Raw genomic sequence first — 27,004 nt, forward strand, 5'->3', positions numbered from 1 at the left:
TATTGAACATGAAATTATACAAAATGCGAATACTAAATTAACGCGTTTTACTGCGAGCATCTTGAAGTACTTTTACGATCTGTATGTGATATCGATTCATACGAAACACGAATTAGAGATCACGAAATTTTGAAACGAAAGTTTTATAACAATCCACAAGTGCAGTGTGTAAAGATTCCATAAGATGGTATTCTGTAGATGTTAAGAATTCAATCGACAACGAACGTGTTAACAGCTTAACAATACTATCAATACTATCGTAAATAAAATTTACGTTCAAGATCGATGTTCATTTTAATTTCAAATTTTTCTAATTCATAAAATTTAATAAACATAAATCGTAGAATATGTACATCGAAACATTCAAGTATTCTATGAATATCTTCTATTGTATGAGTCTTCTTAACTATTTTCAGGGTGTCGATGTAATCCTATTGGTTCGATAACCACTGCGTGCGACATCGTAACAGGACAATGCCAATGCAAGCCCCATGTGACTGGCAGACAATGCGATCAATGTATGGTGAGTAGATCGCAATAAACATAAGTAGAAATTTATGTGTCTCGTTCCACCTCTTAAAATTGCTTTCACTCCCATTTTCTCACAATAGATAAAAATTGATACGATTGAGAAAAATAGATAAAGTGATTTTGTATTCCACGAATATGTCAAGAATCGTTTGAATCGCAACTCGTCTCTCAACTTAAGATCATGAAATGTCCATTTGCTTATTATACGAAAAACGTGTGTACGAAACTCTAGAGACATCGCTTTCTGAAATTTAATACGTCAGAATTACTATAGAATTGCTGCAGCTATTATTTCACCAACCGATTAACACATTCGAAGTCGTTACTAGAATCTGATTAAACGCTATGAAGTTTATTATTTGCAATCAGTCTTTTCTATTTTCTCATCTTGTTAAGATTGGTTTCTGGGGTTTGCCAACGGGAGCAGGATGCGCTCCTTGTGGTTGCGATCCTATAGGAGCGTATAATTCTTCCTGTCACGATAGTATGGGACAATGCTACTGTAAACCAGGAGTGGGTGGCACACGTTGCGATGTTTGTCTACCTGGATATTATGGATACTCATCAAACGGATGTCAAGGTACATTTTATAATACGATGCTAAATATTTTAATATATATAAATAATTTTATACGTTTCAATGTACAAACAAAATCCGGAAACGAAGAAATGAAAATGAAGGAAAAGTATGAATTTTGTATAGTCATATGGAAATGCTACTAAATAATACGAAATTTGATATAATTGGATTTAATTAATCAGTATGTAAATGCTATCACATCCTTCACACGTTTTCACATAATTCCCATCAATTTTTTATTTGTAGTTTGCGATTCGTGTGTGCGACCAGGTCACGTTTGTGATCCTGACACAGGTCGCTGTGTGTGTCCAACCTTGACCTTCGGTGAACATTGCGACAGATGCAGATCAGGTTCCTGGGACTTGGTCCCAGGAGTTGGTTGCAGACCCTGTGCGTGCACCCTTGGTTCCATGAAACCTCAGTGCGACCATCAAGGCCAATGTCCTTGTAGAATCGGCTACGATGGTCTTAGGTGTGAGAAATGCGCGAAAGGTTACTATGGTTATCCTAGGTGTCGACCTTGCAGCTGCAACGTAGCGGGTACCTTGCAGTGTGATGATGAAACTTGCGATTGCAATGATAAAGGGCAGTGTCCTTGCAAGGTATCAAGTTTAACGCATCTTTAAAGTGGAATTTTTTAAATATCTAAATTCTTATTATGACTTACAAGACATTGTAGATGATCCGTCAAAAAATTTAGAAAATTAATCTTTGAGTTTTTGATACAATCGAAGCATATAGTTTTTTGTGGAAATATATTCGGTCAGTTTCTTACGTTACACGGAAATTGTACGTTTGTTATTTAGGAATACGTGGTCGGAAGACAGTGTAGTCAATGCAAAGAAGGTACGTTCGGTTTAGCACTGGACAATCCGAAAGGTTGCACCGAATGTTTTTGTTTCGGAAGAACGACCTCCTGTCAACAAGCTGGTCTTAGTTGGGGTCAGAGGAGATTGACACGACCACGAACTCTTTACGTCAATGACACTATCAATGATATAATAGTAAGCATCGTAGTATTACGCAAAATGATTTCTACGGAAAATTCTTGTTCAGCTAAATCTTTGTCATTTAATCTTGTAAGAATAAAATTTGTATATTATGCACGTGCAGTGTAAATCTAAATATTCGACATACGTATGCGTATCATTTCGAGAAGAAATTTATCACATTCAAATTAATTTCTTTTCCGTCGATCTCTCTTTCAGATATGATTACATTAGAAATAGAAAAATTATTATTGCTGTTGTTAAAATAGTACCAATACTGTGATATGAATAGAATGAAAAAATAATTATTAAGATATTTCTCCATTTATACAGGTTTCTAAATTTAGATCACGAGTGTTTTTATCTCCTATTAACGGTGGTTTAAACATGACCAATGGACTTTCGACGATCCCTGACACTGGAGGTGATGTGACGATACCATCGCATTTGTATTATAATTATCCTCTCTATTGGATGCTACCCGAATCTTTTCTTGGTGATAAGGTAACTTCAAATGTCTCGAAAAACACTTGAACATTTCATTGAATTTTACATTACGCGACAAACAAGTGGCCACACAATGCTAAAAGATGTCGTAACGTAATTCATAATTTTAGGTTGTATCCTACGGAGGATTTTTAAGATTCACAACTTCGACAGAAGGTGGAATACCTTTAAGATCATCCTTTCAATATCCGATCGTGCAACTGCAAGGAAACCGTAAAATTGTCTTAGAATACTATTTACCCGTACCTTCGGATAGCAATCATTACGAAGTCAGGTAATATTGAATTCCAATTAGTAATTAACATAATCTTAATTTGATATTCTAACAAGGAATTAATGCCTGCTTTTATTTCCTTTCGATAACGAAATGATACGAATTGCCGGTATTTTTTAGATTTCACGAGTCCCTATGGCAATTACAAAATAGGCCAGACTATAAAGTCACGAGAGAGGTTCTTATGGTCGCTTTGCAAAATTTGCAATACATTCTGGTAAAAGCCTCCGATAATGCGGAATTTACAAGGACGACGTATGTAAACTTTATCATCGAAGTTACTTCTTGTTTTTCCTATTTTCTTCTTTTTTCTTCCCTTATGTAAATTATTTAAGATTTATTTAAAATCGAGAAAATTCTTAGAATATCGAAAAATTGTCTTTATTCGACGATATTTAATACAAGATCTCTCTTCTTAAACCTGTGTTAACGTAATTCCCTTTAACTTGCAAAATTAAGTATTTGTGAAATTCTTTCACTGTATTTTTAAACTTTATAAAATGTCAAATTATTGTATTATTATATTAAATTTTAGCTTGCACGAAGCTTCTATAGACGCTGCAGTTTTAACGCCTATGCATATACCGCAACTTGCAACCGGTGTCGAGATTTGCAAATGCCCCCCGAAATATAACAGCACGTCCTGTCAAGATCCGAGTATCGGACACTATCGATGGTACAACAACACAACCGTCACATCGACCATTGTTATCAACCTTATTGGAGAAGCAATACCTTGCCAGTGTAACGGAAGATCTGATATTTGCGATATAGAAACAGGGCATTGCTTGGTAAGATAGTCGACTTGAATTCTACCAACTGCGCTTTAAGAAGGAATCATTCAGCTGTGTCTCTTGTGTGCAAAAATTGTCATGTTTTATACCAGGATGAATGCTAGACTTCTTTCTATAACTCATAGACAAAGTTTATATTTTATGAACTAAAATAATTAAATGGAATTTTCAATAGACATGTTATTTAGAATAGTAAAAAAATATTAAAGAATACAATAAAGTCATTGTTTCAGATTTAGACAAATGTAACTAACAAAATATAAATAAAATCTCAATATATACATATTATATGCTAAGTCTGTGAAATAAAACCGAACATTTTTGCTACAGAATTGCCGAGAGAATACCGCAGGACCAAGATGCGATATTTGCTCAGACAGTTTCTACGGCCATCCAGACTTTGGCTGTAAACCGTGTCCTTGCCCACAAGCAGATAAAAGATTCTCAAATACTTGCATGGTTCTTGCCAATACGGAAGCAATTTGTGTTTGCAAACCTGGTACGTACCTTCAACGCATCGCAGAAGAATTCCTTTATACAAATTTTAATTGCAAATATATAATAACATTTATCAGAAACTAACTCAATCGTTGAACCAAAGAAGCGTTATTTTTGTTGATGTGAATCATGCGAGAGAGAAGAGCCCTTTCTAAATTGAAATAAATTCAATTGTATCTCTATTTTTGACGTTAGAAATATTTGCTTAATTTTGCATATCCAGAGAGGATATACTTTCGGAGGAAAATGTATCTTATATTCTTTATATGCGCAGGTTACACCGGTAGAAAATGCGAACGGTGTTCTTCCGGATATTATGGATTCCCGCACCTTCCTGGTGGCAAATGTATACCGTGCAATTGCAACCCCGCTGGAAGTTTGAACGATGAATGTGATACGGAAACAGGACAATGTAGGTGCAGAGCTGGTTCTACGGGTCGTGATTGCTCTGAATGTACTGCGTATCGTCACGTCTATATAAATAACGTTTGCACGTGTAAGTGAAAAATGCGAAAACCTTGTTTGTTTAAATTTATCGAAATTTTTCTTTCTTTTTTTTTTTCTTTTCTATGATGTTCGAGTAGAAATTTTTTTAATTTTAAAATTAATTAAATTTTTGTTAAATCGTTGATATTATTTTGCATTAGCGTGCAACGATAATTGTACCGGTATACTGCTCGACACTGTGGCTGCACTTTCGCAAGAATTAGCAGAAAGCACCACTCATATAGCCAATGGTTATATTCCTCCTCCATGGGAAGATTTGTCTTACATTGACTCCAACATAACAACGTTTCTAGATGAAATAAATCTTCGAAATAGACTGAGGCAAAGAATGAGAGATGTACCCTGGCATGAGTATAGAAATCTTATGAAATACCTTGAAATGTTGCTCAGAACTGTATGTATTTAATTCTAATTTCATACTTATTCAAATTACACTGATTAAATATTTATTCTTAGAGCCTTGAATATTATTTATTCGTAAAGAAAATAGCTCGTAATCGATGGTAAATTTTTTTGTATGAATATTAATAATATTTTAATATTTTAGGCGAACGAACGCGCTCTGCGCGCAGATACTGTAAAATCAAAGACCAGTGATTTAGAAAATAACATATTTAGCGCAAAGATCGAAGCGGAAAATCTGCGAAAATATATAGAAGGTACTTGCCTTAAATAAAATATTCTTATACACAAATTTTTCATTTTATATAAGTCTATATATACCTATAATAAGATTTTTCATTTTTCTAGATACAATTACGTTGTTGAATCAATATACAAATGAGAACAAAAGAGTAGAAATAAAAAAAGCATTGAACACAGCAAAAATGATTTTGAACGGTATAAAAGAACTAAATCTAGCAAAGAAGACAATGGAAATAGAACGTTTTCTCGAGTTAGTACTTTTAACAACTTTTTCACATAGATACCGCATTGATTACTCCAGCTTAATTCCATTCACAACAAATATTCTATTATTATAATAAAATCCAACTTTATTACGTCAAGATCATTGGTTCAATATTTATATAATAATTTTTGAAAATTTTTTAAAATTACAGGGACGTCGCAGAATACACTGATTGGTTAAATTCCTTGTACGATGCAACAGGGCCATTAGCAACCGCTCAAAACAATGCTGAAGAATATTCTATCAAACTAACTGACATGCGGAACATCATAGAAAACACGATGGAAACGCTGTTCACATACGATGGTTTATACAACAATATTAATCAAACATATCAGGAAGCCAAAAATTACTGTAGCGAGATCGACATGTTACGGAGCACAATTAATGCGTCTCTTGCCGAGGGGGAAAAGCTGATCGTTGAAACGCGTAGTTTTATCGTCAATTTTCAAAATAATGTTCAAGTATGTACAAGTACAATAAATTAGCTTACAGACGATTTGGTAGAAATGTAAATTTAATTAATTATTTTAATATTGGTTACAATTACAAGTAACGATATCATCGATATCTCGAGAAACATCTGAAAAGAAGACATATTAAATTACAGGACCTTCCGGAACTGCGAAACAAATTAACATACTGGTTTGATAAATTGAGTATGAAAGAAGAACTACTGTATAGATTAAATTACGAATATAACGACACATACGTGATACCCGCGATTGCACATGTGAAGAATTTATCGAACTACGTTGATCAGTATGTCAGGTAAGAGAAAATTATTTAGTTTTGTTCTTATACTTTTATATTCATATTATTTTATCGTCGCGTTAATTAATATTTAGATAGTCAAGCAAATATCGTTATATATCAAGTCAAAGAAAAACAAAATGAAAATATAGTATATTAATTTTAATTAGTATTTGTGAATGTTAATTGCTATTACTAAAACCTATCTGTATTTGTAAAAGTATTTATGAAGATATTTAAACAATTTAAAGCTATAGTAGGTAAACGCAATTTATATTGAGAGGGAAAGATAAAATAATAATTCGTTGTTTTATATTTTTAAAACATCTCGACGTACTTGATTATTAAGATACTTGAATATTTAAAACAATACTGAACAATTTTTTCGCACTGGTCCTGTATATATATTTGACAAATACGTAACACAGTGTAAATGTGTATAACGCGGTAGAAATACGTGTTGTAAAAATAATATATATATCTCTGCACGAGAACTTGGAAATACTCGGGACTTCAATTAAAAGCAAAACAAAACGAAATCGTATGAAATATGAAGACAGTTCCAGTTGCGAATTAATAATCGTTATTTAGTAGTACGCTTTTACTTTATGTAATTGACGATCGATAACTTGATAAAGTGCAACTTGGCGTTTCTGCCGAGCAGTCTGTTTTCCGAGACAAAAAACATCGCAGCTAGCCCGCTGAAGGCCAGTCAAGCATACAAGAATATCGTCGATAACATAAGAACTGCAAATATAACAGCAACGGCAGCTAAAGATATTTCCGAAGACACGTACAATAAGGTAAGGGGACGCTTTGTAGTCATAGTGATTTAAAAAATAGTCTACTTCACAACTATAACGTATTATCAGATATTTCCCGATGGCCCAAAATCAAAATCGCTGTTGGATAGCGCTAAAGAAATATTGCTGGCATCGTCCAAGCAGCAAAATAGTGCAAACAGACATGGAAAGTTAGTACAAAACGCGAGTGATGGATTGGAATTGCAAAAGGAAGCTGTGAACATTTTGAAAAATACTCTCAATAGTACTGGAATTAGGGATAATCAAGTCAATATAAAATTGCAAACATTGCAAGATGACAGTAAGAAATGTAAGTTCATTTTCTAGCAGTGATCCATTTCTTTTCCTTTTTTAATATTTATACATAGCTATGACTTCAATAACCGCAATAAAGATGTGAGGTTTTTTACTGATCGTTGTGATAATAAAGTATTTGTATTTTGATATACTATATCTATACTTTTTAGAACAAGTTATTTACTTTTGAGCTGTGATTGAAAGTTCTTAATTAAAAACCCTGATAGTAATTAATTTTATCTTGAATTAAATCTTGATTTTTTGGAATTGGCAATAAGATATGTGTTTATTAAAAGTTTCTATTGAAACATCCGTATGTTGCTTTCAGTGCGTGAAAATGTTGAAAATATATTAAACGACAACGAGAAGGTGTTAGAAAGTATTAAAACCTCGCAAAAACTTATTGGAGATTACAAAGAAGGGATTGCTAATATATTAAAACCAAAATTGTACGATTTAAAAAGAGAAGGCGATTCCGAAATCAGTTTAGCCAGCGAAAAATGTAAGATTTATTATATTTTTCTTCGTGCTACGTATAGTATACGTTTCTATATTTAGCTTATCATACAATCATCTAAAAAAATTGTTTCAGTGACAGAAGCACTAAGTAACATGAAAAAAGCAGATGCAAAATTAATAAGTTTATCAAATGCCGCGATAAAAAGGAAAAATGAATTTGATAAATGGAACGATACGTTGACTACAAAATTACAGAATCTCAAAGACAAAATCGCAGAAGCTAGAAACACCGCTGACGGAGTAATCATGATACTATAATTTTTGGAATATATTATCTTTTTATACTTTTGCCAAATAAATTTTTAAATGAAATGTTTTTCTTTAGATTCGCGTTTCTTTAAAATCAGCAGAAGGAAAAGAATGCAGCCGATCCTACAGACCACCCACATTACAGCCATCATCAATGAATTCGATTATCATGACCTTTGCACTTCCAAAAGGGAAAAAGGAAGGCCCCCTATTTTATTTGCCAAGTAGCATAAACGTAAGCATATTGCTCGAATTAAATACGAAATTAAATACATTATGAAATACGAAACGTGAAATACCTTTGCTATGTTTCTCTTGTTCATACAGGATGATTTCCTTGCCCTGGAGATCATTGACAGGAGAGTGAGATTTATGTGGAATGTTGGAGGAGGAACAGGTATTCTTACACACCCTGAAGTGATACAAAGTGGCGATCTTCTAGATGATAGATTCTGGTATCGTATTGAAGCTGAAAGGTATGTTATTTGAAGTATTATATGTATCATCCGACGTTAGTTTTTAATAAGTTTTTCTTATAAGAAATTACATTATATCGGAAAAATCATGTAATTAATTTTATGTAATTTCTTTATAACAGCATTTGAATAAAATTCAATTCCACGAGATAATAGAAGTGCGAATAATTAAAAAATAAAGTACGATATCTGTTATAAAATTATTTTCGAAATTATATTATATCCCCGCCTCAAAATAAAACACTTCAATAGAATTTCAAAACCGAATGAGGAAATTAAAATAGCGCATTTCACTAGAGGAAAATAACATTTATATTGAACTATTAACACTTTGATCCTTTTTTCATCTACCTTACTTAAATAATATAATAAATAACGTCTTTGTCTGCCGATATCTATAATACTTTTGTCTATGTATTAACTGTTTACTAAAATTTATCATCCATTATCTATATCACGTGCAAGAAATTGAATGAATTTTTATGAGAAATTGAAATGATTTTCAGGGTTCGTCACTTGGGCAAATTATATGTACGAAAACAAGCGTCGACAACCAAAGAACATCCACCCATAAAGAATTCGACGGACTCTGAATACGGCCGCTTTGATATTACCAGTTCAGATCGTGTTTGGATAGGAAAAATTCCCATAACAGAACGTAGAAGAACCGAGCTCATTGCGTCTAATGGTCTTCCAGCATGTGTACACCAAGTTATTCTAGATGGAAAGCCTATAGGTCTTTGGAATTTCATTACAACTGCGCCAGATATGGCTTGTGAAGCATGTGTGGAAGGGTAATTATTAAAAAGTTCGAAATTTCATTTAGTTTTTAGATATACGAAGATGACTATTTACCTTAATGTTATAGAGTGGAAGATGTCAAGGATGATATAGCATACAGTTTCAATGGAGAAGGATATGCGGTCAGAAACAGGGTTTCTTCAGGACCATATAATAAATATTCGTTTGGAGTATCGATTAGTTTCCGAACTTACGACGAGAATGCGTTGCTATTTTTGGCAATTAATCCAGACAACGTACGTGATATTCACATATCATTTATTTTGAATAAATGTAAATTCTATCGTGTCTCTTTCATTATATCGTTATTATTACCAAATTCAATTATTATACTTTTGATAATTGTCCTGTTTCTCTTAAAAATCAATTTCATTTTTATCCACAACAGAACCAACACATCATGATATTCCTGCGAGAAGGAAAAGTGATCCTGCACATTGGTTACGGTGGTAATGTTAGCATGGAGATGTCCTCAAACTTTAAGTATAACAACGGAAACTGGACAAAAGTGGATGCATTTAGATATTATCAATTACGTAAAACGGTTGAAAAATGTAGCTTGAGTGTAGGAGGAGAAAACGATAAGAGGATAGGCGCACCTACACCTCAACCCAAAAAAGAGGACATCCCTGATTTCATTCAGGCTAAATATTATATCGGTGGTGTTCCACCAAGTTTTCGCGCGGAAAAACTAATCCTGCCGTCTCAAGTTTCCTTCTTTGGCTGTATGTCTAATATCATCGTTGAAGAGGGCTATGATCCAATGGCAGAACAGTATCATGGCGTGGAGCCTACTTGTGCAAATAAGGTAAATAACTTAATTATGAAAAATGGATACCTTCTATCTAGATGTTAAAAATAAGTAAATTCCTACTGGTTGAGATCTCCTTAATTATAAAATAGAATATTGTGGGATATTTTGTTCAGCTATTCTATGAAAAAAATATACATACATTTTATTTGTAGTAAATTTTCTGTATTGTAAAAGTTAGGAACCACTTAAATAGTCAAGGAATTAAGAAACAATTCCTATAAAAGGAAAATTTATTACTCACTTTTAAAACATTTATCGTTCCCTTTAATGTTGGACAAAGAATTTTAATTTAAGTAAAACAGTTCGTACATAAATAAAAAATAAATTTTTATTTTTGCAGCCATTAAGGATCGTAGGATTTTACGGAGATGGATATTTACAACATGTATCATACACACTGCGTAAAATAAACTCCACAATGAGTTTCTCTTTTAGAACAATGCAGGAAAACGCTGTACTCCTTCTTTCTACATTCGAAGGACAAGAAGAACGTATGCCTCCTATACGACACATGAACGACGACTCAATTGTAAGTAAAATAATATCGTTATTCTTCTATACGAAAAACTTTTTGCATCGAAATTAAATGAAATAAACGTAATGCAAGGCATTTAATTTAATTCTTCAATATTATATATTTAATATCATATCTGATACAATATCATATACAATATTTGCACGATAAAATATGATCATATTGTGTTTTGGGGTGGTAATATAATGAACGAAATTCGTCAAAATTCTCCAAGTAAATATTGAGATCACGATCCATGTTTCTAACTTACAATGTCATTTATTCTTTTAGAAAAAAAGTTACTATTCCATATGCATAATCAATGGGCAAGTGCAAGTGCGTTTAAATGCTGGAAGAGGGGAGCTCACTTTACAATCGAATGACACTTTTAATGACGGGAGATATCACTCAGTAACAGTAATTAAAAGACGAAAAGATATCGAATTGCGAATAGACGACGCTTATCAGAGCGCAGGTAAATTACCCACCAGTGCGGCTATTAAAGCTCCCGAAGAAAGTGGAGGACTATTCTTCGGAGGTTTACCAGTGCTTATTAACAATACCAACATGATTTCCACCACCACGCCTTTGTATGGAACGATTAAAGACGCGATATTTAATGACGAGTAAGTTAAATACAACAAATTTTACAATATTCCGTATTTTCAAAAATGCAAAGGGTATTAGAAAATAATAACTCAAAAATTTGCATCCATGTGATTGCAATATTTAATAAACTAAATAAGAAATATTCATTCAATTATTTCTTTTTATAGCATTGTTCGTTTTGATGAAGCCATTAGTTTTGAACATGCATTAATTGGTCGTTCCGGACCAAGCATGGGAAAAGACCCTCCTACGTATACACCATCAGCATCGCTGTCAAGGGGAATGTCTACCCAACCGGAAGGGTGTCAAAAAGTGCCGTATTATTCTTTGGAAGCTGGTGCCCTCAAATTTGGAGACAAACCAAACAGTCACACGCAACTTTATCTAAATTTTAAAAAATTTTGGGAGAAGAAGTATGCAATAGAATTTGATTTCAGGACATACTATCCAAATGGACTGCTGTTTATTACTCCAGTATGTGGAAATTATTTATAGCTTTTACAAACAGCATATATTTAAGAATCGGGCCCTTGCCTGGCCTTGATTGACCAAGCTTGTCGATTGCCTTGCCATACCTAATATCCATATAAGCCCTTACGCTATAGAATATTACTAATTAATATATCTCTTTTAATTCATAGGGCCTTAGACCAAAACACTATCTCATGGTCGTGATACGAGATGGACAGCTTTTACTCTTGGTGAAAAGCAAGCAGAAGAAAGAAATACTGTTTAAAACACCGTTTAATGACGGTAATTGGCATCATGTAGTGATCAGTCATGACGAGCGGAAGTTGACATTGCTCGTGGATTCTCAAACACCACGCACGATTAAAGTGCCAAGAAAAATTGGACTAGCTTCTATGATGTATATTGGAGGCCTGCCTGAAAGTGGAACACCCATACCTGAACAAGTCGTAGTTAAACTTGAAACCCTCAAAGGTTGTATCAGAGGGTTGAGGATCAATGGCAACGTGTATGATATGGTTGGTTCTACGAGTAGGGCCTATCAAGTGGGACAGTGTTTCCCAAATGTTGAAAGTGGGGCTTATTTCCAGGATGAAGCATATGCCATATACAGTAAGATATCAAAGTTATCGGTTTATAAAAATGAATATCACACAAAAATAAAATTAGATCATAGTGATGAGCGAAATGTTTCTCTTTTACAGAGCGGAACTTTGAATTAGGTGCTGTACTCGAACTTCAGTTGGAATTTAGAACATCAGAATTGTCGGGTGTTTTGCTTTCTATAACGGCACCCGGCAATTCGCCTTCATTATCATTAGAGCTGAATAATGGTAAAGTGATTATGTCGGGTGATCTAGGAGATAACAATCCGTTATATGTAGAGCAACGTTTCAATAGTCCATACACGATCTGTGACAATCGGTGGCACAGAATACAAGCAGTTTATAACGACGAGGAATTGGCACTGAAAGTCGATGAGTTGGATCAGAAGTATGGCCTTCCAACTAACGTCAATTATCATATAATGGATGCTACAGTTTCTCGCCCTCTATACATTGGTGGTTTGCCAGGTTAGACATACTTATCAACCTCCTTCTATTTAATTATATTCCATTAAAAAATATAATAAAAACAATTTACTATTATATTTATAAATGTGAATGAATAACATATAATTTTGCTCCAGCCTCTGCTCCAAAAGGAACATTAATAACAAGGGATCATTTCAACGGATGTATAAGAAATGTAATGATAGGGGGAGAAAGACGAGATTGGACAGACATGGATGAATTGCACAATATTCACTTGAGCTCCTGCCCAGTACAATGATAATCAGTACAATGTGTGAACTCCTCTGAGTCATTTAATTTTGTTCCAAAGACTGTTCAAAGGACGCACAATGCACGAAAGGTTTCTATGAACTGTGTTCAATACAATTTCACACTGGGATCAAGTGCCATATCATGATGGAAATTCTTTAATCATTAAGACATAAGGTTAAACGAAGCCAAGAGATGCTAGCATGCAAACGCATGAAGTTTACATTGATGTTTCTCAAACTTGTTTTTATTATTTTAAAGTTCTACGATAACAAATTTTTATACAATATTAATGAAACTTCCTTATTCTTTTATATGTATCTCTTTCTGATATATTTATATAAAAAGTATGTTCAGAAAAAATGATATATAATGAATATAATGTGAGAAGAATAAGCTAATATTTATAATTTGTACATAACAGATTTTACATTTACCTAATTCAACTAAAATTTTCTTAAATAAATTTTTACCATATATAAAAAAAAAATAAACAACTTTCTCAACATATACCAAAAAAATTTAACTTAATTTACATGCATTATATGTATACTATTTGATAAATCAATGTTGAATCACTAATTAATTATTATTTAAGCATTCATTTTGGAAATTATTAGCAAAAAAGGAATTATACATTTATTTAACTTACTATTCTACTAAAATAAATCGATTAACATTATTTTAAAAATTTAGAAGTTATCTATTCAATGAATATTGTATTTAAAAAATAGTTTAAAAAATTGTGACATATATACTTACAAAATAATAATACGAGGTAGAAGCAATTCGTTACACTTATATTGCCATTCCACAATAAGTATTTTAATAATAATATTCATATCACTCCCCTTTTGAAGATGCAATTAACAAATGAATATCTTCCCGCACTTTTATACAAATCTATATATTAACGAATACAACGTACATCAAAACTTAAATTGAAAATAAAAAGTTATAAAATATTAACTTGACGAAAAGATCATAGTTCATAACATAAATTGGAATTAACTTAACTTGGAATTAACTTATAAACATGAAAGATTTTAGTTTATAATTTAATGTTAGTATATTGGAAGATCAATGTATGACGTAGTAAAAATTCAAACGATTATCCGCCATTGAAACGTTTTCTAGAGCTTATTTCGCGATATGTATTTCACGATAATTTTGCAAAACATAGTTTGAGAAACAATTTTTAAAGCATTAAGAAATTATGGCACAAATTCGCGTCGAATTGTATCATAGACCTGATATGCAAAATAAATGTCATAACATACGTGTAAGTAGCAAGATCACTGCCATATAGTTTAATTGTAATTCATCTGTAAGTCACAAAACAATTGTACATCAGTATTTAAAGCTATTTATTATCGTTAATGTAAGAGCAAATAGCGATTTCGATCGAGAGCGCAGCGTGGAACATGAGATGGCACTCGATCGAAATCGTATATTTTTTAAAAAGGAAAGGATAAGAACGAACGAAATGGGATTATTTTGTACTGTTATAGCGGTAGTAAGGTATCGAATTGTAATATTTAAGATGATTAGAAACGGAAGAAAAGTCATGTTTAACACCCTGTAATAAAGTGCCCTTAATGAATTAAATATATATATAGGGAGAAATGTTCTTCACAAGAATATTTTAATATTTATGTCTAGTATTTTTCTTATTCGTTGAAATGTAATATATTATACATATGCAGAAAAATTAACAATGACGCCTTCGCTATTGTGTATAAAATATATAACAATGAGAAAGTATGGTTATTTAATTCACCCTCTTCTGTACTCCAAAGGTTATATATACATTTACATTACACAACCAATTAAGACAAAGAAGACACATTTAGTTCCATTAGATATATATTCACAGATGAAGACTCAAGAATAAAAGTCTATTGGAAAGTGGGTTATTAAATTTTATTGATGACATTCGCTGCAAGATGCTAACAGTAAAATATGACCCAAATTTTGACTTGACGTACTCAATAAATATACATATATCATTGAGTAGTAGATTCATTTATGCGTATATAAAAACATAATATTTACAGACATGGATAAATCGACAAAGTTTTCAGTTTTCACTTCTTTCATTTATGACAATAAAAATGAAGGATTATTACATAAAAGTAATCGTTTATTAATAGTAAGCGCGATTATTTATATCCCATTTTTTCCTATCTCTGTTTTTCGTTTCATTGTTTATCACGCCGATTGCCAACAGCTCACTAATAATATTTCTCTGCTTCGAAAAATATAAATATCAAGCACAAGCAATCATCCTCCCTTCCTACAGTTACACATCCTTTTTTCGAACTTTCTCTTACTGTTTGTAGCTTTTCTTACTATTTTCAATCCCTTCTCCACAAGCCGGTGTTCCTCCGTTGATTCTTAAGATTAGTGACTATTATATCGTTATTCATAAATCTTCATTCACTGTTCGTTCACATTGTTATCGTAGCTTTTAACGCGACTTATGTCTTCAAATCTTATAATTCATCTTACGGCGTTTACTTATTTTCGCGTTCAATATTGTCAAGTCGGACTGTTTTCGGAGACTGAGGCTCACAAAAATTTCTCTATTCATCATTTTTTACGGCGATACACGCAATAGATTTACAATACAAGAGAATAGAATATAACGAACTCCTTTGGATATCTACGATCGACGGATTCTTTTCTTATTTGACGTAAAATTTGTTTTGCAAGTCCCTTCATTACACAAATCATCTACCTTGAACGTGAGCTTGAATAAAATAATCTCGGGACGATTGAACCAAATATTGCATCATTGCGAATTAAAAATATATTTTTCGCGATTATAATTGTGAAGAACATGAAATTCGATATGTTGCATAATTACTTAAGAATAATCAATACGGTCGTGTTCTGCTATGCCATTGCAGAATATAGGGGGGTCTATTGTTCCAGTGAACCAATCCAAATATTGTTTTTTCTTTTCTTCTTCTTCTTTCTTATGACATTATCGCTTTAAATTCCATGCACAGACCCATAAAGTTAAAAAATACATTCTACAAATATTGGACAAGTAAAAAATTGATAAACGCTATAACATACACGCTAAACATAATTTAAATAAAGAATTCGAGAACAAAATTCTACAACAGATAGACCCTCCATATTTCTGTACAAAAATTGTATTTTACCTCTATCTAGTTTCTATTCATTCGTCCTACCGGCGAATTACGAAAAACGGATTGCATACACGTTAAAAAAATTGAATCGTCAAGATGGAAGATCAGTGCCAGTCCCACACGAACGGCGGACAGTTATAATTTATGGCACAATAAATAAATAGTTCTTTCGTTATTACGTTATTATGCTAATTATCCTTCATGTACAATACAAGAACCGCATGTTTCGTTTCGCTTGAAATTGGACTGACACGTTCCATTAGGAAATGAGAAACATACTAAAAAGAAAGAAAAATAAAAAAAGGAAAGAAAGAGAACGATTACCATCCGAAAAAATAAGATCCATATACTGTTTACAAAATTCACGAGAGTAATTACCCAACTTATAAACGGGTTAAACATTAGTCTGTTTGATTAAAATTTCCAACAATATACTAAGACAATTTATAAATAAATCATTAACACTCTCTTTCCAGGGACTCTTTTCTCAATTTCAAGGAACGCAGACTATGGACACTGAATTAGAATTATTTAGGCCTAGGACACATTCAAATAAATTAATTAAAGTAAAGATAACTTTAAATACAAACAAAATTTTTGTTGTTTTAGTTAAATTATTGTTGTTCTATATTCCAAGCCATTTTCTGCTTTCCTCTTACAATGATCGAAACTATCATAAGATTTTAAACTGTTCGATACATCGTAAAGAATAAGTATGTATTGCGCGCAGGAAAGAAAAATAGCAATTCAATCAAAGATTTCACCAGTTCGTGGCCGTTTTCAATATCCAGACACTTCCTATCAGTTACCAAAATTATTACTGTTCACTCAAGAAACGAACTTTTGGTACTGTTTGGTACGGTCTCATTCTCTCTCCCTTCTCAAATCCTTGCAAGTTTCTAATCTTACACCGATACACACTTCACAAAACTCGCTTCAAGATATTCAAATCAACGAGGCATTATATAAATTATATTCGATGGTACCTATACTGTAAAGGAAAAACATCCTCGCACAACATCAATTACATTCAGATCGATCTTAAGGCTGATTTGGTATTTTCTTTCACTAATCAGAATCAACTTATATATTTACAAATCCACATTATTATTATTTTTTACCTTTTTCGTTTGTCCGTGAGCTGGTATTTTTCAACACTTTTCAGCAAACGAATTATATTATCTACGTACGCTGCTGCAACCGTTAATGGCTGCGAAAATCTCATGGTCAACGAGGAATCATTAATTCACCTTTGACGATGATATACATTAAACAAAAAAATGTTTTAAGACAGTTACAATGAATCGTACGCAACAATGTTGGTTTAAAATCATTTGGAAAAAATATCGAAGAGACTTCTACAAATGAAATTTTCATTCAAAACAATCATTTTATTCTGATTAATATTATTTTAGTTTTGTTAAATAGAAATTAATCAAATACAAAAATCACATTGAGAAATTCGAATCTTTTTCTAGACTCTGTCAAAAATATATTCAAATTAATGATCCTCTATTTACGTTTAGTAATTTATAAAAGTTAATGGTACTACGATAATAATAATAATTATAATAATAATAATAATAATTAAGAGCAGTTTTAATTTACGCGTAAGAGAAATATGTGCGAATTACTTTATGTAATATAAAGACGAAATGTTCGTTCGACACTTATGAAAGCCCTGCCTCTCTTTTAGCAAAAAAGAAGAAACAATTTTATAAGAAAAATTAATTAATACCTTTTATCAATCAGTCACAACTTTCATTTACAACACAATAGCTTACATGATTACAAGGCGATTATACGTCAGAAGTTAGTCCGCAAAGATATTAGATACTGACAACAAACCATTCCTATTAATTAGATATTGATAAACTTATGACACAGTGATTGATGCCAACGTTAACTTAAAAACAAAACAAAACAAGAAGTAAAACAAAAGAAAAATATAAAAAGAAAAGATACAACAAATTACAAAAAACGAAACATACGTGGTAACATTGCGCCGTTCAATATGGTGTGCGATCGTAAAAAACGCTAGAAATGATTGCACACCCGTCTTTGTGAGTCAGCATCAATCATTTGTCTTTATAAAATTGACTAAAAACGCAACGTTTGCATTAATTTAATATGGGCCTGTATTAAAATAGTAACTATGAACAACAGAGGGCATAGTAGCATTAAATGTGACACATGTGTAAAACTATATGACGAGAGGCATGTCTTTCTTGTTCGGCAAATTCACCTTTTTACCTTGCCAAAGGCTGTTGTGTATCGTAAAGGCATCTATGGTCACAGTCAGATGCTTTGTGTGTACTTGAGAAAAGCATTTTGCTCCTGAATTGTATCTAAAAACAAAGAATTATATTATAAATTTATTATATACATTATTGTGTTCACAAGAGTTACATAGTATATATATTCAATTCACGTGATTATGCAAATGGTACATACGAGAAAAAGGTTTTCATATTTTTCAATGTCCTTGCTTAATAACATGGTATTACAATGTAGAATGAGATCATAGAATTACATCTACAATAAAAATCTAAAAATAAAAGTCTATGATAACAAACTTACTTGAAAAATTTGTCGAACATTTTATCCATGACTTGCTTCGGTCCAGTACCATATAACTTTGAAACTTCTTCTCTATCTGGGCAGTATGAGTAGAGAGCCCGGAATTGGCAGCCAGCATCTCGAAATAAGATAAGAAAATGCTTGCTTTCTGATCTTGCAATTTCGTCCAAAACTCTTCTCTTCGCTTCCTTATTTACCGTTCCCGGAAATACACAATACTCCACAGCGTTTAGCATAATGCCACGATTTGACTTGGTGGTTGGTTGTTTATACAATCTCGGACCTATTGACAAAGAGGAACCAATCTCATAAAGTTTACGCAATATAAATTTCATCAGTGAGTAATTGCTTGCTTAACAAGTTAATTTAACAAGATTTTCCACGTGGAGAATTTAAGGGTATTCCACATCTCCTAAAAAAAGAACATTTCTTCATAAAAATGGCAACAAATTTCAACTTATAAATTATGAATTCTTACATTTGTACCTGAGTAGTAAATAAATGAAATTTTGTAACTAAATTTCTTAAAATCCTTACCATTATAGTCCATCATCGAACTTGGTGTACTACTGATATCGCTGCTACCATCATCGAACACGCGTCTCTTGGTCATCAAACCGGGAGGTAAAGAACCAGGTCCTGATGGCGACGGAAGATGCCTCATGCTACCCATGCCCGGACTCGGTGCTCTCCTAGGAGGTGTAGCTCTGCCCAGTCCGCTGTCCGTATCTGTGTATCGACACATCATACCGTCTTGATCACTACTCGAACCTGCGAACGCAAGCTCGGTATATGAAGATAGAAATAAAAAAAAAAAGACTCGAACGTATGTGTCCGTCCACGAGATAAAGGACTAGAGATACGGCCTTTCAACAGTCAGTCCAATGTATAATACGTTTATACCCATCCAAGCAAGAGGAATTTGAACGGAATCAATTTTATTAATTACTAAACAGTTACTAAACAGTTAGTCCCTGATACGGATTGTGAGATATTAGTCACTTGTTAGACTTACGAAGGACCTTCAAGAGTATCCATCTTCATAGCTTGCGTCCAATATAAAAACTTTGAAAAATATATATCATACAAATATTAAAAATTTGTTTTCTTTTTAATTCTATGTATCGTCTAAGTTGTTCAAATAAAACAGTAAAACTTTTCATGATTCTAAGATAATCTAAGGAACTATTTATTCGAGGAATTTCGAAAACCATAACGATCCCGACAATTTGACTCAGATACTATTTTATCTAACACTTTGTAAAACGCGACGAAAAAACAGTGGACAAATTCATTTGTGGTAAAACATATGATTGCTAGTAGTAATTTTGCGATTTTAGCGGACAAACGAAGCATAACAAATTCATCTATAGACAGTATAATCCGTTAAATGCAGTAGTAAATGTATTAACTCATGCAGCACTTATGAGCTCTATTGAGAAATATAATGCTCTTCGCTAAGATGAATTTACTATGCTATATTACCATAATACCTGGAAATAAAAATAGAGAGGAATGACAGAACAAATACATATTCAACATAAGTGATGGATAAGATGATACAGGACCTAAATGTGAGTCAGAGTGAAAGGTTATTATATGGAAACTGGAACCACCAACAATAATCTGAAAAACACTGAAAACATTGGTACCCATAACCAGTGCTGTACAACAATAAGCCCAACAAGCATCAACTTAAATTTAACTGCAGCAAATGAGTTATCCTGTGAATGAGAATCAAAATTTTATCTGCTCATAGAGGAACATTTTAAGAAGTAAAGACAATTTAAAAAAAAAAGAGGCTGGGAAGCGCTTATGTATCATTTATCTCTCAAGCAATAGAATATAAACATAGCAGATAGAATTTCGAACACATCTAAACAATGTGCTGTTGGTGTATGCGTGTAAGTATATCACTGCCACCTGTGCTCCGATCTGCCACCATGCGACTACGTGTATGCTATGTAGCCTACAAAAAATTGGAACGGTGTACGGGACACGTAAAATATACTTTTGCACGATAGAAGGGGGATTAAACGTATTCCAAGTCACTGGTGCTTCTTACCACACAAATTCATCAAGGAATTAGACTTTCTCCCCTTAAAGTTTTGGTAACTCGGGTATTTAGGCCTGCCTCTAACCTGTTGCTGAGGCTCCTGCACATCTGCAATAATGCAATGTTTACCTTGTTACATTCCAAACGCTATGTACGATCAAAGATTAATAGTAGGGGATGCTTCAATCGTACGTCATTGCATCAGGGGCAGAGTCTAACTACGAGCCATGTCCACTAGGAACATCAAAAACTCAAGGTAGCCAGTGCAGGTTGGTGCAGAACAATGTTGCGTTCCAACTGAAAGATGTCTACTATAAGGCGCTACTTAAAAATAAAGTCATACCCTTAAGTAACCTTACTTAGGTAATTTGAAGAATAATCAAATGCTAATGAAATATTCAACATTGTAAGATTCATACGTAGCTGCCCATACCAGTGATACATCCTGCAACGAGTCTACTTTCATCAAGCCAAACGTTTAAAGGAACATGATTTAAGGCATTCTTTCTATAAACAATATTCAACCCACCTCTAGATGTTTTGTAGGAACCACGTCGACCAAGTTGATTCATACTTCGACAAGGGGAGGAACCTCTACCGTCGTCGGGTGAATCTACGGAAGATACTAAAATAGGGTACCTCTATTACAATCAGTTAGTTCCTCTCCAAGACGATACTAAATACTATATATGTTCTTAAGAATATGTTTTGCTACGACATTACATTAATAAACAGATATTTTAAATAAATTTGAAGCATGCAAAATTGTACGAAAAGAAAAGTGCCATAATATATATATATATATATCATTCACACGTTAAAAATGAATAATTTTGAAAAAAAATATTGAACACAATATATCGTCAAGTATTTTCCATTCTTGCTTATATATATTTGATACAATAATATTGCATTTTTTCTGTTATATATGAAGTATATATGTTACAACTAATTAATTTGGGAATATTTCCATAAATTTTGCCGTCAAATATTAGAAGCAGCAAGTATAAACAAAACACTCCAATCAGCATGTTAATAATCATAGGACGACATTTAATATTCCAATAATTTGTTACTTGTTTAGTTCTTCTTATGCAAAGCTAACAAATATATATATATGTGATGTTTTAGATATATACGCGAGTCAGAGAGTGTGTGTTGTGCATACCCCTGAGACTGCCGCCCCGATAAAGAGGGCCGGAACGTCGTTCATCGAAATGGGCAGCAGTGAGACTGTCCTGCGAGCCTCGGTAGTAATCTCGCCTCATCGTCGGAGAAGTCAGCGACGCTACAGTAAGTGTGTTAGTGCAAAACAATCAGCTCGAAATTTCTTTACTATTCTAGTTTATTCAAATGAGTATCTAGGTAATGTATGAGATCAGTTCGCTGTGTAATGTTTCCGTCTGGAACGATCGACGGATAAACTAGTATAGCCGAAAAAATTTAGAGCTTATGGAATTGTGACTGGGTGAGCTCCCATAAAACAAAAGAAAACAACAAGAAAATCAGTATGAAAAACACGACGTTACTAAAGAAAAAAAAATTAGATCTTTCGGACTTGAATTTTCGCCATGCAAAAAATAAATGCAATTACATTACAACACTAAAAAACTGTTACTATTAGATTATAATAAAGGAGTATACTTGTTACGATAGCAGTGGTAACTGTTATCTTGGAGGTGACTTAATACATGTGCAGTAATATATGTTAAAATATGTCATTACATTATATAAATAACAATCATTTTAACTATATGTATCCTATTTAACTTCCTCTCCAAGAAACACTGATCATTGCAGTGAATAATTGTTTCACTACCAAATGTTAGATTCGTTATTATACCTGTACTTAGATTAGAAGAGGAACCCTTCTTTCCACGGCTCGGCGTAAGAGCTCCAGAATCCAACTCCGTACCAGCATCCACATGAATCGTTTTGGGTCGAGGTCGAGTTGTTGCAGTCTTGTTACGCAATTTCGTTGGTTTTATTGTATTAAGAAGTTCTTTATCGATAACCTTGCCCTAAGTAATAGTAACAATTTCTAGCAATTAATTCAATTAAAACACTATTGATGACAGAAAACTTAGAAAGAGCACTCACTTCTCTTTCTGCCTCTTCTATTGCTTTCTTTACTTTATGTTGTTCTAAAATAGCTGCCCTTCGTTGCCTTTCCTCTTCCTTTTTACGAGCTCTTTCTTCTGCTTTCAATTTTTCTTGTTCTCGACGAGCTTGCGCTTCTACCTCTTTTCTCTCTTTCATCTCTTCTTGTTGCTGCCTTCTTTGTAATGATAAGAGCATTATACGTTCTTTTTTCCGTTCCATTTCATCAAGAGAATTCTACAACAATATTCCAATAATGCGTATGTAAGGTAAAAGAAGAAAAAAAGATTGTACAGCAACAAAATTCATGCGAAGTTTATCGCATAACTTACTGGATCAGGATTTGCTAATTGATTTCCAATTATTAAACCAACTCCAGATTGTCGACTCTCTGCACTCATCTCGTGCCGTTCTCGTTGCTTTTCTCTTTCCCCTTCTCTTTGTATTTCTCTATCTCTAATTTCTTGCCGTTGGAAGTCTCTCTCGTCTATCTGACGCTGCTTTTCTCGATCAGAATCTCGTTGAATTTCCAGCTGTTTCTGCCTATCCATAACAATCGCAGAAGGAGAGTCAGGACGCATCGTAAAATCTTCACTGTCAACATATGAAGATACGCCTCTTTCCTAAAGAAAAAAAAATTACATATTTATCATATACATAACACGTCCTGTATACGAATTCTAAAATTTTAAAATTATCATTACATATTTACCTTTTTAGGGGATGTCCTTTTCACTCTAAGGGTTGGTTTTGGTTTCTTCGGTGCGTCATTATCAAAGCAGATATAAAATCCTTTTTCACCAGCATCCGTTGGATCTAAAGGTGTTACCTCTGGTGTACCTGATGGAGATGGTGTGGCTTCTCTTAATGATGGATGGGGTTGAAATGAATTACGTGATATTGAGGGTCTAGTTGGTGATGGAATTCTATATGTGCGGCTGCCGGACGTGATGTTTAAACCTCTTATACCTTGTGTAAGCTCATCATCATTTCCTTTAAAACACATGAATGAGTGAACAAAAAGAGGATGAAAACAAAAACATAAACGTAATGAAATTTTTGAAGATATTACACATGATATGTTTTTGGGTGAATGGAAAAAAAACACTTACCAATAAATGATATATTCTGAGGCTTCATGTCATCAACAGGTGGAGCTGGAACAGGTGCATGCATTGCAGTAATTTGTCTTTTTTCGGTAGGGCTTTCACACTTAATCGGTATATGATGTACAGTTGGCCTTTTTGGTTCAGGACTTTCACTCATTAACTGACTTATTCGATGAACCTACATAACAAAATTGAGGATAGAAAATTTGGTAGCGACAATATTAATATATTATATAAACTATCAAACTGTCACAAATAAACGAACCTTATAATGATAACTATACGAATTAGTAAAACTGGATGAATGAAAAAACTGCATTTTTGGTTGTATAAATCTTTTAAAAAGGCAGGTAATTTAAAAAAGGGAGAGGTGCGCTCGAACGTTGAAACTTCAATCCGAGGAGCGTCTGCTATACTAGGTGTGAAGAGAGTATCTATAAATGTGCATTACATCACTAACTGGTTCCATGACAGTTTCTTACATATACACATACATGTATGAAGCAATTCATTTACTATCTAATTGACCAAAAAAGTAGCGAATAATATACAATCTTAACAATAAAACAAAACTTCTCTGTTAGTTTAAATTACTATTATGAAAATATATATAGTTATTTATTTTTTTTTTTGCATACTTAAAATATGGATTTTATTTAAAATACATTAATTAAAACAAAGCTTGATAAATTGGACTTCAAGAATTTAAGATATATTTTAATATTGCTTCCATAAACAAAAAAAAATTTAAATAATACTTACATAAAAATAGAAATAAAAATTTTTCCTTGTGAATTATTCAAAAAAGTAAAAATCAAATCATTATACTCACAGCATTGCGATGTTGTGGACTAGCAGAAGATGGTGGTGTTTGATTAAAGATAGATGTAGATGATGGATATGTAGGACCAGGATGACTCATTTGATTATTACAAAGACTATGATCTCCACCATTGAGGTACCTCGGTTCTTGAGGAGTATCATGTAGAACAAATCCTTTCTGTTGAGGTGGATGCGTTCCCCAATTTCGTGTATCTTGATATAAGCGCATATCTTGTTGATAAGCTACACAAAGTTTTGAAAGATTTATGTTAAAAATTATGAAAACATCAATAGATTAAATCTTAGGCTGTTATAATGTACATACGTGTTGGTTGAGTACTATATCGTGGATCCATTGACTGTTGATAGCCCACAGCAGCCATTTCATTTGCTAAGCTTTGAGTTGGAGGTGGTTGACCCCACATTCGTCTTTGCAATTGGGGTTGATCATGTAGATAGAACTGAGATTGCTGAGTATCTTGTAATTTGGATGTTAATGGATTTATAGGCGCCATTCCAAAATTCTAAACAGGAAAGGAAAAAAGATATAAATGTTTTAGATGTTATTAAAAAATAGCTAAATTAAGGAACTGGAAAATAGTACATACTTGCATATGTTGTTGACTAAGACTTTGCAACTGCTGAAACTGTTGCTGTATTTGCTGTTGATGCTGTGTCATTAAATGCTGCTGCTGTATTTGATTTTGCTGATTTGCTAAACGTTGTATATCAGCTTGTATTTCACTAAGACTGTTATTCATTCTGCGAAAAGGTGTACATATTCTTTTTCAACAGATTTGATAAAACGAAATCTTTGTATATTATATAATGAAAATGTATACTAACTGTGATATAGATTGATGATATTGCTCAAGATCCATGTTCTCAATATCTGGAGTGCGTCTTGTTTCAATAAATGGGGCGTTACCGTCATGCTCTAACCATTTATGTTCAACATCCCGAACATCCTCACTAATTTCCTATGATCATTGGTACAAATATTGAATGATTATTTGGAATATGTAAAGAATGTATTCTCTCATAATATTAATATACTGCACACCTACAGGTACATTAGTTATTTTGTATTTTATCCATTTCTCAATATCTAATAATTAATGACAATCTTGCAACATAATATATGTATATCTTTTGACATATGCACAAATATTTCAATTAAAAATAAATAATATACTTGTAGATGTATAAGTAAACTGGAGTTTAATGTGTGTGAACAATATAATATTATTGGTGATCATTTAAATTGAAGATCCGTAATATTGATGACCTAAAGCTTAGAGTCAGTTTATAAGTCATATTTTTCTATAATAATTTTAAGAGCTGAAATTGCCTTTCAATGCGATTTTCCCTTGAAGTAGTAGATAAGATTACAATAAACACAGACCAATGTCTACAATTAACTACTGTAAAAATGTACACATATAACAATAGATCAGTCCAGTTCAAAGTATTCATACATACATCACATATGTATTCCAATGTAAGATTGGTTTTGTTAATGTTTTTGTGCTAAAGTATGTTTAGAACACAAGTGTAAAACCACCACCACAAACAATAAGTTCAAATCAAATTTCAAACACGTCTCTATAGATTTTTATCCAGGGAGTGTTTAGTACTGTACCATGCGTTCCGAGAGCGATATTGTACAAAATTGCATAGAAACGTGGGAACAGAGTAGCAAACTTGATCAAAGACCACAGAATGCATTGAGACTGTTTCGTTTTCCTCTATGACTAAATGTAAGCAACGATAAGCAGAATAATCATACGTTGTTAAAAAAAAGACTCAATTGAAATTATTTTCTGATTAAAAGAAATTATAGAAAGCACATTTTCTATCTTACTTGCAGCGTACTAAGGCAATTATTATTATTATTGCTCTTTACTTGTTTCTTATATTAAGAATTAAAAATAAAAGATCAAAGTCCTTTTAATGATATC

The 27,004-nt window shown here is 32.8% G+C and overlaps 2 protein-coding genes across 20 annotated transcripts in view; one reads left to right on the forward strand and one right to left on the reverse strand.

Moving 5' to 3' along the window:
• Positions 1-14,977, forward strand: part of wb (wing blister) — a 201,805-nt gene extending 186,828 nt beyond the window's left edge. For both annotated transcript variants that reach the window (XM_033332527.2, XM_033332526.2), the window contains 30 exons: positions 417-523; positions 928-1,111; positions 1,358-1,713; positions 1,918-2,115; positions 2,434-2,604; positions 2,718-2,881; positions 3,002-3,136; positions 3,417-3,672; positions 4,006-4,174; positions 4,448-4,669; positions 4,821-5,074; positions 5,228-5,339; positions 5,431-5,575; positions 5,742-6,054; positions 6,201-6,361; positions 7,008-7,146; positions 7,216-7,456; positions 7,772-7,945; positions 8,036-8,202; positions 8,288-8,446; positions 8,539-8,687; positions 9,194-9,481; positions 9,556-9,724; positions 9,877-10,296; positions 10,643-10,831; positions 11,108-11,442; positions 11,593-11,899; positions 12,067-12,505; positions 12,598-12,966; positions 13,083-14,977. In XM_033332527.2, coding sequence (XP_033188418.2) covers positions 417-523; positions 928-1,111; positions 1,358-1,713; positions 1,918-2,115; positions 2,434-2,604; positions 2,718-2,881; positions 3,002-3,136; positions 3,417-3,672; positions 4,006-4,174; positions 4,448-4,669; positions 4,821-5,074; positions 5,228-5,339; positions 5,431-5,575; positions 5,742-6,054; positions 6,201-6,361; positions 7,008-7,146; positions 7,216-7,456; positions 7,772-7,945; positions 8,036-8,202; positions 8,288-8,446; positions 8,539-8,687; positions 9,194-9,481; positions 9,556-9,724; positions 9,877-10,296; positions 10,643-10,831; positions 11,108-11,442; positions 11,593-11,899; positions 12,067-12,505; positions 12,598-12,966; positions 13,083-13,225 — 6,635 coding nt within the window. In that variant the 3' untranslated portion in view covers positions 13,226-14,977. The remainder of the gene's footprint in view (positions 1-416; positions 524-927; positions 1,112-1,357; positions 1,714-1,917; positions 2,116-2,433; positions 2,605-2,717; positions 2,882-3,001; positions 3,137-3,416; positions 3,673-4,005; positions 4,175-4,447; positions 4,670-4,820; positions 5,075-5,227; positions 5,340-5,430; positions 5,576-5,741; positions 6,055-6,200; positions 6,362-7,007; positions 7,147-7,215; positions 7,457-7,771; positions 7,946-8,035; positions 8,203-8,287; positions 8,447-8,538; positions 8,688-9,193; positions 9,482-9,555; positions 9,725-9,876; positions 10,297-10,642; positions 10,832-11,107; positions 11,443-11,592; positions 11,900-12,066; positions 12,506-12,597; positions 12,967-13,082) is intronic.
• Positions 14,978-15,116: 139 nt separating this feature from the next.
• The window catches only part of Patronin (calmodulin-regulated spectrin-associated protein patronin), an 86,754-nt gene continuing 74,866 nt past the window's right edge, over positions 15,117-27,004 (reverse strand). For 5 of the 18 annotated variants that reach the window (XM_076620133.1, XM_076620128.1, XM_033332539.2 and 2 more), the window contains 15 exons: positions 25,890-26,023; positions 25,652-25,826; positions 25,369-25,567; positions 25,054-25,286; positions 24,225-24,399; positions 23,825-24,105; positions 23,445-23,735; positions 23,113-23,349; positions 22,856-23,033; positions 22,181-22,300; positions 21,542-21,637; positions 21,022-21,120; positions 19,494-19,727; positions 18,957-19,239; positions 15,117-18,724 (listed from right to left, as the gene is read on the reverse strand). In XM_076620133.1, the coding sequence (XP_076476248.1) occupies positions 18,580-18,724; positions 18,957-19,239; positions 19,494-19,727; positions 21,022-21,120; positions 21,542-21,637; positions 22,181-22,300; positions 22,856-23,033; positions 23,113-23,349; positions 23,445-23,735; positions 23,825-24,105; positions 24,225-24,399; positions 25,054-25,286; positions 25,369-25,567; positions 25,652-25,826; positions 25,890-26,023 (2,880 nt within the window). In that variant the 3' untranslated portion in view covers positions 15,117-18,579. The remainder of the gene's footprint in view (positions 18,725-18,956; positions 19,240-19,493; positions 19,728-21,021; positions 21,121-21,541; positions 21,638-22,180; positions 22,301-22,855; positions 23,034-23,112; positions 23,350-23,444; positions 23,736-23,824; positions 24,106-24,224; positions 24,400-25,053; positions 25,287-25,368; positions 25,568-25,651; positions 25,827-25,889; positions 26,024-27,004) is intronic. The other 13 variants (XM_033332547.2, XM_076620131.1, XM_033332543.2 and 10 more) reach the window with 11 other exon arrangements.

This window comes from Bombus vancouverensis, chromosome 7 (genome assembly GCF_051014615.1).
Source record: "Bombus vancouverensis nearcticus chromosome 7, iyBomVanc1_principal, whole genome shotgun sequence".
Classification (NCBI taxonomy): Eukaryota; Metazoa; Arthropoda; class Insecta; order Hymenoptera; family Apidae; genus Bombus; species Bombus vancouverensis.